We start from the raw sequence: 11,818 nt of genomic DNA, 5'->3' as shown, positions 1-11,818 counted from the left end.
CAAAAGTAATGCAGGAAGTGGAGGAGCACAATTTAGAAAATGACGCATATGTCCTCGATACTGACAGGGATTTTTGTTTTAAATTAATTCCAAGATTTAGTCAGAAAATAGTAATATACGCTCTATTTGAAGTCATTTTTAATTAGATTTCTCATTTCGATAATCTCCAGAATTTAGACGGAAATATTAAGGTATTGGTACAATATTTAATACCAGTAATTTGTTTGTAATCCAGTAATCCTCGATGTATCACGACTTATTTGATGGCCAATATGTGAATTAATGAGAGGATCCTATATAGTAAACCAATAATAATATCTAAACTAGTTTCAACATGACATTGTCTGTCCCCCGTGTTTTTTTGAGATTTACCATTATTCTATTATTATATCCATGATGTAATACTATTGTTTACTGTTTTTTCTTGCATCATTAAACCAGTAGTGTTGCTTAAATATGATTAGTTGTTGAATTTAGTTTATTGCAGAAAAAATATTGGTTAAATTATGCATCATTTTATAAATAATTCCACTCGATCGGACCAGTTAGCAATTTGATTGAGAGCAGTGGTTCAGATTTTATATAACTGTCCAAATATTAAAATTCAGCTCCAATCATTGGTATTTAGGTGTAATTCTATTAACATACTCCCCCGGCTCACATGATTTGGGACACTTTGACCCGACACGAATTTTAAGAAATTTAATGGAAAGTGAGTTGAAAAAGTTAGTGGGATTTGGGTCCTATTTTTAAAGCATTAGTTTTATAATAAAATGTGAGTAAGAATGAATTAGTTAGAGATCACCACGGTTCAAGAACTGCCGGTTCCCAGTTCGGAACCGGCGGTTCATGTTTGAAAAAATGCCGAACCTGAACCGGCCCGCCTAGGTTCCAGCGGTTCCGGTTCTTGAACCGGTTCGTACACGGTTCATAGCCGGTTCAAGACCGACGGTTTCCAGACGGTTCCGGGCCGGTTCCGGTTTGGACCGTCGGTTCAAGTTCGTTTTTTTTTTAATTTATTCATTTATAGTACTAATTACAAATTACACCTTGTAGTTGTAGTCTTTTACTATCGAATAAATAAATAAAACGAGAATGACAATTCAATTGACAAATAGAGTAGAAGTCGACATTGGAGTTGGACAATTGGAATTTTATTGATACAAATTAATACAAATTTGAACGATATGTCGATATTACAAATACAAATGTTGAAAATTGAAATTACAAAAGAGTCAAAAGACTTAATACATAACATAATACATGCTTGTTAACTTGTATAACAATTTAAATAAAAAAACTTGAAGTAAAAAACAATAAATTATAAATGTAAATAGATAGTATATATATATATATACTCTTAGTCGGCGAAGGAGATGTTTCTAGATAACTAAATTGAGGATACCTTTAGCAATTCAACCTTAATTGTTGAGTTTAATTTAACCATCAACAATCATGGTAGAATTGTCAAAAGTCTCCCGGATTTAGTCTTATAGAGAAGTCTTCTTCACCGATTAGAGTATATACAAATACAATTATATAATTGTATTTGTATATTTTAAAGTTGAAACAATTGAAAAAAAAGAAATAAAGGAAAAGGACTTGAGCCCAATTACATTAAGGAATCAAAGTCCACGTAGTTCTCTTACCTTACTTACCTATTCGGCAATCGGCGGTAGACCTCCCACTCCACCTCATTGTTGTTGTTGTTGTTCTTCTTCGTTGGGGTAGTAGTCTTGGTCGGTTTGTACTTGGGTGTTCCAATCTAGCTCTTGGTCTCTAATGTCAGCCGAACACCAATCGTCAAGTAACATGGTGGCTTCCATATTTTGGCCGGATAGTCTACTTCTTCTATCGTCCAAGACGTTGCCTCCAACACTAAAAGCGGACTCGACGGCGACAGTGGAAGCCGGAATTGAAAAAATCTCTTTGGCCATTGATGCAAGTATGGGAAAATCTTTCTCATGTGTTCCCCACCAATCGAGGACGTCGATTTGGTTGGGAACGGGACCTTCATCTTCATTCAAAGAAAAACGTGAGTCAAAATATAAATCTAACTCACTTACCGTCCTTGCCGACGAACTGCCGCTGGTGGTGTAACCGTATAGGTCGGCCAATTGAGATTGTACATCGGGGTCATCAACTTGAAAGAACCCAAAATTGTGTTGTTGATGAGGGGTGGGTCGTTGTCTCACTTGGTGGGTACTGTTGTACTTGGCTTCGTATTCGGCAAAGAGAGTTCGCAACTCAAACTCAAATGCATGTTTGATGACGGAGAGATTGGGGAGGTTTATTTGGAATGTTTCGGACAAATTTATGTTGTAGTCCTCATTAGTGTCCGATTGCAAAGACCGAAGTGGTTGAAGGTCAATAGAACTCAAATTGTTGTAATAAAATTCTAAAATCTTCAAGGTACCGACTAATTTCCATTTCGGATCCAAAACCTTTGCAATCAAAAACACCGTTGGAATCTCACTGAAATACTTAAGCCATTTGTCAATCATATAATATAAAACACACATCAACTCAGGATTTGTAACGGAATTTTTCATAGTCGTCTTAAAACCAAGTGATATATACATGCAATGCTCTAAAACACGAACAGATGTGCAATAATAAACACCCGATAACTCAACAGTCGCATTTTTGAAACCTTTGAACAATTTAAACAAACTCATGCTTTGCTCCCAACATGCATGCGATAGATATAAATCATCAACGGGATAAGTCCTAAAAAAATCAATCAAATAATCTATATGCTCCAAAGTAGAGTTCAAACAATCATATGTGGAGTTCCATCTAGTAGACACATCAATAGAAAAATTTGTGTACCTGATTTTCTTTTGATGACAATATTTCTTCCAATTCTTACCAATCTGAGGCTTCCAATGGATTAAATTTAAGGCAGTTCTAATAGAATCAACATGCTTTTGCCACAAAGAAAGAGCATCTTGTACACATAAATTTAAAATATGACAAATGCATCTTTGATGAAAATACTTACCATTTATAACCGGGGCACAAGCCGCAATTAAGTCGGCAATACTTGCAGTGTTAGCGGTTGCATTATCAAAACCAACAGAAAAGACCTTATTGCACAATCTATATTCATTCAAAACTTGAATAATTAAAGCAGCAATTGCGGGTGCGGTGTGTGGCGTAGGAAATTATCTAAAACCAATCAAACGCTTGTGCAACGTCCAACTATTGTCCACAAAATGACATGTAATGCCCATATAAGAATTTCTTTGAAAAGCATCAGTCCACACATCAGAGCAAATGTTTACTTTGTGACCCAAAGTGGACAAAAAACGGGTTACTTCTCTTTGCTTCTCAAAAAATTGTCTGTTGTTAGATCTTTGATGTGAAGTTGCGGGTATTCTTTTAGCACCGACATTAAAAGCGGTTTGCATAGTAACTTCATATTTTTTGTTATCAAAAAAATTGAAAGGCAAATGCTTCATTGCAACCCATCTAACCATAGCATCTTGAGCGACTTTATGACCATATTTAAAAAGAGGCGTACCTGTTGTTTCAGACGCACCGGACGGGAAGTTTAGTTGGGTTTGGGATTTGGCGGTCCCATATTCGATCGGATGCTTTGCCTTTAAATGACGATGGAGAGTACCATAGCCCCCACCGACAAAAAAGGGTAGAATTTATCGCAATAGTTACAATATGCGACAAATTCATTGGTCTCTTGTTGAGTGGTTGCATCTAGTACCGGGACTTTTTTATAATGTTTAACAAAAATATCCGATTTCAACGCCTTCTTATTAGTCTTACCCCGCCCGGTTTGAGTTTCAGGAGGAGGAACCGCTTCATCATTTTCACCAACTTGTCCGGCGCTCGTCGGAGGATATTGTTCAGATCCTCCACCTCCAGTTCCACCATTACCATCGTCGTCGTCGGATGATAAATTCACGTTGCTATAAGAGTGATAAGACTCGTAACCTTCGCCGCCGGCGCCGCCACTCATGTGGCTAAGTACCATGGCAGCCCTATGATCTTCTTCGGCCTACAAATATTATATACAAACGGTATAAATAATGTATAGTACCAAAAACAAGAATATATTTATATATTATATATAGTTGTGACTTGTGAATTTAAAAAGAATTTGTAAAATTAATATTCGAACAACTTACTTGCAAACACATAGCGGTTTGTCGGGAAACCTCATCCATAACCTCACGACGACTAGGGCGCCTTGATTTCCGACGACCACTTTGATCTTGGTCTTGGGCAATTCCCTTGCCCCGATCACCACCACGACGAGATGAAGACATTATTTTCAAATTAAAAAATAAAGAGAGAGTATAACTAGAGTAGTGAGGGATGATATTATTATGATAGACAATTGAAGTAAATTATAAGAACAATTTGCACAAATATTATACTCCCTCCGTCCCATGCTACTCGCACTTTTCATTTTAGGCCGTAAATTTAAGATTGATTTTTTTGTGTAATTAAGTTAGAATTTTAAGTGTAATGAGACGTCACTTAATAAAGGACCTCTTAACTTAAACTAAGAGCACTCCCAATGCACTCGGCGTTAAATCCGGCGTTTTATCGCCGATTATCGCCGAAAATTCACCGGCAATGGGGAGGAATCGGCGATAATCCGGCGTTAATTCTACCGAATTAACGCCGAATCCCGAAAATTCGCCGGATTATCGCCGACCACTGTGGGCGATAATCCGGCGATAAAAATAGTTTTTTTTTTTTTTTTTAATTTCCCCCCTATAAATTTAAAATTTAATAATTAATTTAAAATAATTTCCCCCCTATTTTTTTTTAATTTTCGTCGTTGTAATTTTTTACTCGTGTTTAATACAACGAACTTTATTACTGTTATTTGTCTTGTCTTATATATTAGCTAGCTTTATTATATACAAAAATAAAACAATTAAATTAGTAATGATGTAAAAATGAAATGTTGAGTTAGGGAGAAATAAGGGAGAAACTATTGGAGCAGTTGGCTAAAAGTTGGCTAAAAACTGGGGATAAATTTTGGTGTTGATGTGGCGCTGATGTGGCAGGAGTTAGGGAGAAATAAGAGAGTTTTTAGGGAGAGCATTGGGAGTGCTCTAACATATTAATTAAATGCATTAATTCTAACTTAAACTATAAAAAATTTAAGGAGTTTGTGACGTGCCGAAAAGCAAAAGTGCAAGTAACATGGGACGGAGGGAGTAGTAAACAACTTGAGCAATTAGACAGAATGGAGATAGAGATGATAGAAATTGTGAGATTGAAAAGAGAAATCTTTGTTAACACAAGAATGGGGTGAGTAGAAATGAAGGGGAGAAGGGGTATTTATAGGAGAAAAAATCAGATTTAATAAAAAAAAAATAAAAAAAAAAATAAAAAAAAATTAAATTTCAAAATTTTGAAAACGGCCGGTTTACCGCCGGAAATGGCGGTTTCTGGCCGGTTTCCGACTAAACCGGCGGTTTGGTCGCCGGTTTCTGCCCGTTCTGCAACCCTACGCCTGACCGCCTGAAAAAGCTTCCGGAACCGACGGTTTCTGGCCGGTTTCCGATCAAACCGCTGGTTTCGTCGCCGATTTCTGCACCCTACGCCTGCCGCCTGAAAAAGCCTGCCGGAACCGGCAAACCGCCGGTTACGATTCTTCGTTTCATGAGAATCTGAACCGGCCCGTCGAAACCGCCGAACCTTATCCGGTTCCGAACCGTCACCGCGGTTCCGGTTCACGGTTCCGAACCGCCGGTGAATGTTCCGGGCCGATTCGGTTTGGCGACCTCTGGAATTAGTGGAATATGGAATCCACTACCAAAAATGATAAAAGTGAAGTTTGTTAAATTATGTGGGACGGCTCAAATTGGAATACTAAGTCAAATTATGTGTGACGAAGGGAGTATTACCCAATAAAAACAAATTCTCATTCAAGATGACAGTTTCTACTTCTGGAATAAATTTTTGTTTTCTCTTTTCATTAAAAATATTTAACCACATCTTTTCTCTCTCTTCTTTTTTTCTTTTTTTTTTCTGGGTAAATGAATAAAAATTTAAAGACCACGACACGAAGCGCTTAACCTCAAGACCTTTGTCTTCAGACATTCCTCTCCCAGAAAGTAGTCATCTTGAATAAAACTGAGAGTAATAAACAATAAGCTCAACAATGCCTCCCCCAGAACCACCACCTGCTAGCATCACCGATACTCTCCACCACCAGCCCCTGCCCCCACCAGAATTCTCAACTTCCACAACCACAACCACAAAGAATCGAACATTTGGTTTAATATGTAAGTAAAAAATTACAAACAAAATCTCGTGGAACAAAAAAAATCCAAATAATACTTGCAAAAGTATTACTTAGATCATACCATTTGACGACTCCTAATCTGTGAGACAGTTCCACAAAGGACCTACTAAAAAAGGTTATCGCAAAGTGAACTCATTTCTTGACTCAAGCTAAAACCAGTAGATACACAGGAACAGAAGGCAGATGAGCAAAAGCTCTCATCTCATATTATCTCAGTGCTCCTCTAAATCTTACTTTCTAGAGAGAGAGAGACAAAATTGTTAAGGTCACCTAGCCTTGACGAATAAGTTCCTGGGCAATAATATTTCTAGCCTTCTTGCAGAGTTCATCCGGATTATTTCCTACTATATATGGATGAACGATAACTTTCACAGATCCTGGATTCACTTCTCGTTCCATTCCAGGAGGCATGATTTTGCCTGTTCCAATCAGAGTAATTGGAACAACAGGTACCCCAGTCTTCGCAGCAATAGTAAACGCTCCTTTCTACAAATTAATCAACCATCGATCAAGAGTAATTTATGGAATGGAAATATACAGCGTAGTATGTGGGGAGTTCACATAAGCAAAGGTGACAGGTTATTCCAACATATATTGCTCAGGTACACCGTCCCTACATGTTGACTAAATCAGTCTGGATTTTCTGAACATACTAGACAAAGTTTCCTTGCATCATGTATTCAATATGTTTATTGAGGTAAGAGATTCTTAAAAGGCTAATAGTTAATGATTTATCAGTGTTTATGCAATTTCAAATCAACATCTGTCAGCATCCCTCGAGAGGAAAGGGACTTTAAAGGATGCACAAACCTCAACATCCTACCCACATCGGGGTACAATTATGACTACCAATCAAAGAAAATTTGCAGCTTAATTTAAGCAGCAATAAATGCTGGAGTAGTATTTAATATGCAAAAAAAATAAAAAAACATACCTTAAAAGTACCCAATTTTCCATCTCTACTTCGAGTGCCCTCTGGGAAGAAAAAGACCGATGCACCCTTCTTGATCAGGGAAATGCACTGCTTAAGGCATTCCTACATTTAAAGTAGTTTCTATTCAATATACAAGTTAATCCCCTAACTAGATGGAAAAACCTATTTCATGTTCCTTAGTTTATCTAGTTGGAATACGAGTCTATGATTGAACAACAAACTTACTTTAGTATGACATAATATCAAAGGAGGTATCGCATACCAATTGGCTTCTGCTGTCTGTGCGCCTTAAAGGGATAACACCCAGTAGAAACATAGCCCATCCAATAATTGGATAAAGAAAAATTGATGTCTTGCTAATGAATTTAAAGCTTATCCCCAGAGTCAGAAGAGTATGTATGTCTAAAAAGCTTTGGTGGTTGGACACATACATGGCGGGGGTATCAGTTCGAGGGAGATTTTCCAATCCCTCGTACTCAATCTTGAAGAAAGGAGACACTGTCAAAAAGGCCCAGCCTTTAGCTATAAGATACTGGGCTTTTCTTCTATATCGATCAAACATTAGGACAAATGGATGCTGTAGAACCATTGGCACGAATAAAGTGATGGCAGCAAGAGATGTTACAATATAGAAGCAAATTCCTCTTAGCTTTGAATTGAACCAAATTTCTGCAATGAGGATAAGAAAAGTGAGTGGTGGGACTAAGAAGATTTCCAACTTAAAAAGAAATAGACCGGACTAAAAGCACACCTGATGATGGATATGAAGCTCCAGCAGTCCCGGCATCTGCAAGTTCAGATCTAACAACCAAGTCTCTTAAAACTTTTCTCCTTCTACGACATCCACAACCATTATATGTTCTGTGCAGCTCGTCTGCATGGCTCAAAAAGCTCTGAAAAGGATAATGTTTTTTCCTCAAACCACATATTGTTTCGTGTGTGTGGACATCTACATAAGCAAAAAGAAAACCAATTAAGAGCAATTAATAGCACTAAGATTATCACATGTAGCCTAGCAGATAGTACTTAAAAGCAATATAGTAAAACTTCCAAAATTGACCTTATAAGAACATTAGGTAAGTTCTCTTAACTGGAATAAGATAATAGATCAAAGGAAAAAATCTCCATCAAATGTGGCAGATCAGTTTTGGAAGCAATAACATCCAACGGCAAGAAAATAAAGGAACTGGCAGAGAAGAGGAGAGAAGTGTACAGGGAGAAACCCACACGCTTTTCTAAATGTGAAATTTATTGAGAATGCATTTCATATTGAACGATTCTAGTTCAGAATATAAAATCTGCTCTTTGCAATCAAATACACACACCAAGTTGAATAAAACATTTCAAGGGTTAACTCTAAATGCATAAAGGAGGTTCACTCACATGTCTCTGAATATCTTTGAGTGTTCTGTTTAAGTACAACACAGCTAAACTGGAATCCATGAGAAGAAGCCAACTGCTCAAATCAATGTTCAGAAACAGAATGGTCATTGTATCGGATTGGCAGAAAAACTTTCCAGGATGCAAAGTGTATCATCTAGACCTGATAAACCAGGCTAAAATCTAATTTCTATGAACAAATTAGCACTATATACGTTCCTATAAGCAGACATGCTTATAATTGCTAAATTTCAGTTTACCATCAATGTTTTACATTATATTGATAAATCTTAGTAATCCACTTTAGATTATTCTCTAAACTACGGGTCTGTATGAGAAGGCTTAAGCACTGATAAGTACGATAGACACTGTATATCAAGTGGAAGTTTTCCGATGCATAGAGCAAGGTTTTTAAGAGGGGTTTGCATTCATCAACTCAAATACCAATACTTAACACTATTCCTGCCTTCTCTCAATTCCATTCTTCGCTTCACAAGATGAAAATGGGTAGCAGGAAAGTTGAGTGTAAGCAAAATGAATTATAAAGCTTTAAAAAATAGTTTCGCATGCACAAATATGGAGTACATATTTGAATTCAGTTTCAAATTTGTACGATTGCAACTACGTTCAAACAACCAAACTTGCAATATCAGTTAATACAACTCTTCAATTACGTTCCATCAAGATTTATCAAATTCACCATACCCAAGTCCTGTTTCTCGGCAAGTATACTTTAGATTAGTTAAACATAAACAACGGCAGTGTAAACAAGTCAACAAGCAAAAATAGGAGCAATCAGAAGCATAATCATACTTCAATAACAAAAACTCATACGGAGTATCTCTCTGATTCATCGTGTCTAGAGCGCGTGAGTGATTTAATTACCATTCCACTGCAAGCCCCAACAAATACCGATTGACCCTTCTTACCTGCAACTGCAAAATCAGTAATTACCCAAAACAAAATTAGAAAGCCTAGAAAATACAAATACATTACATAACATCGATGCATAAACTCTAATCCCCACACACAACATCCATATCCTATAAACAGGGTATATGTAGAGAGAGGGGGGAGGAGAAATACAGGATGCGGTAGAGGAGAACTCACAGTGATGATTATGTGAACGCGAAAATGATGAGTGAAAACTCGAACCGCTGAAATGAGTTGATAATTCCATCTGTTTTGCTTAATTTGTCGAGTATGTATGATCACATCTTCTGAAACTGAGTCTTCTGTTGGAGATAGAGTAGGATGATGAATTTCTATTTTTCAATTTGGGGATTTGCATCGAGATTCGTGATTTGAAAATTGCATTCTTAACAGGGTGAACCACATGAATGGTATCTGCTATGCTACTTGATCTTTCACTGTACATCTTTATTTTATATCATTTGATACTCCGTAACAAAAATAATTATAGTAATTCTTTTTTTTAATGAATGATAGTATTTTTAAATATTTCAATTAAATAGAACCAAATATGTAATATTTTTTCTTCTTTTTTTATTTCTTTTTTTCTTCTTTAGTTTTATTCTTTTTTTTTTTCATTTTTCTTTTTAGTATTTTTTCTTTCTTCTTTCCTTTTTCTTTTTTCCTTTTTTCTCCTTAGTTTATATTTCCTCTTTTTTCTTTTCTTTCTTTTTCTTATTTCTTTTTAGTGTTTTATAAATACATTTAATTGCATTCATGATATAAATCAATAACAAAACATTTATTATTAATTATTTAAAGTAATTAAATTAATTGAATATTTTTAATTAAATTATTTATACTCATTTTAGGGTTGAAACACCTAACTAAAAATATTCAACTCTTTATCATTATGAATATAATTCACAATTTTAAATTTTGATTAAGACTATATTGATTAGTTATTAAGTTAATATAAAATAATAATAATTATTTATTAATTATTACTCCCTCCGTCCCATAGTTGATGTCACAACCTTTTTAGTTTGTCTCATAAAAGATGTCACATTTCTTTTTTTGAAAAAAGTTCCCTCTCACATTAATATAAAAATACTATTTTCTCTCGCCACTCAACACACAAAACAACATCTCTTAAAATAACGTGCCGTTTTCCATGTATGCCATCTATTATGGGACGGAGAGGGTACTAGTTTTTACTCTTATAACAATAATATTATTATAGTAATTAAATATAATTATAAGTATAATTATGATTAAGTATATTTAAATGATATTAGAAAATAAATGAATTATTAATTTATAATATTAAAATAATAATATTAATATTGATTAATAATAATAGTATAAAGAGTGAGGAGAATGAGAGAAGATATTATAATATCACTTTTGGTACTAGTTTTGTCAATACCCTAAATATCCTTTATGACATAAATGGAAAATGAATTTGTTTAGAGGGTATTTTGGAGTGAAAATTGCATCAGGTACCAAAAATGTGATTTATAGGTTCCCAAAACGATATAAAATAAAGATTAAGTACCATTTATGTGCGAAAGTGAAAGATCGTGTACCATTTATGTAGTTTACTCTTCTTAATAATACCTCCGTTTTTTTAAAATAGGAAGGCTTGAAACAATACGGGTTTTAATGCACAATTTGGTAAAATAAGAGAGAGAGAGAGAGGGGGGAGAGAGAGAGAGAGAGTAATAAAATTAATGTTAGTGGATGATGAGGTCCACTTTATTAAGTGTGTAAAATTTTTCTAAAATGGAAAGTTTGAAAGTTGTTATTTTTAAGAAACGGACTTAAAAGGAAAGAGCTGCTATTTTTAAAAAAGGAGGTAGTATTTGTGTTAAAAATTTTAAAAACCAATACCTTTGTGTAATTTTGTTTTAAATTCTCATGTATTTTTAATTTATTTATTCATTATTATAAATTTTAAAAAATTGCATTTGTAGAGTATAGTTAATTATAAATTAAAATATCAATGTCTATTTATAACTGTTCTCTTTGGACCACCTTGTATGAAATTTTTTTATTTGCCCTAGCAAAAATGTAGTAGTACTAGTACTTTTTTACTAGGTCATTTCTCCACTCACATTAGTCCATTTCTCAACTCAAAATATAACTAGTATTACTCTTTTAAAAATTTACTAATATTCGTATTAGTGTGACTGTTACACTAAACAACATAATTTTAACAAGAGATTGTAAAATAAAGGAGATAATAACACATTATAGTTAAAGTAATGTTAGTAGATAATTTCGTAGAGTTAAAAATTGTT

At 34.9% G+C, this 11,818-nt stretch overlaps 1 protein-coding gene across 5 annotated transcripts; it reads right to left on the bottom strand.

The window, feature by feature from the left end:
* Window positions 1–6,246: 6,246 nt before the first annotated feature.
* LOC125192077 (1-acyl-sn-glycerol-3-phosphate acyltransferase BAT2, chloroplastic-like) lies at window positions 6,247–9,940 on the bottom strand. 5 transcript variants are annotated; one of them, XM_048089528.1, is made up of 7 exons: window positions 9,714–9,940; window positions 9,438–9,538; window positions 8,607–8,679; window positions 7,975–8,172; window positions 7,486–7,892; window positions 7,224–7,325; window positions 6,247–6,775 (listed from the first exon to the last, which is right to left on the bottom strand). In XM_048089528.1, exons 1-7 carry the CDS (start codon window positions 9,781–9,783, stop codon window positions 6,560–6,562), a joined length of 1,167 nt encoding a protein of 388 aa, XP_047945485.1. In that variant the 5' UTR covers window positions 9,784–9,940; the 3' UTR covers window positions 6,247–6,559. The 5 variants fall into 5 exon arrangements, with proteins under 5 accessions (XP_047945485.1, XP_047945487.1, XP_047945486.1 ...); XM_048089530.1 differs by having other exon boundaries at window positions 9,489–9,538; XM_048089529.1 differs by having other exon boundaries at window positions 9,438–9,532.
* Window positions 9,941–11,818: the final 1,878 nt, after the last annotated feature.

This window comes from Salvia hispanica, chromosome 6 (assembly GCF_023119035.1).
Source record: "Salvia hispanica cultivar TCC Black 2014 chromosome 6, UniMelb_Shisp_WGS_1.0, whole genome shotgun sequence".
NCBI classification, from domain to species: domain Eukaryota; kingdom Viridiplantae; phylum Streptophyta; class Magnoliopsida; order Lamiales; family Lamiaceae; genus Salvia; species Salvia hispanica.
The sequence above is the reverse complement of the archived record's forward strand: the minus strand, read 5'-3'. Positions and strand labels throughout refer to the sequence as shown.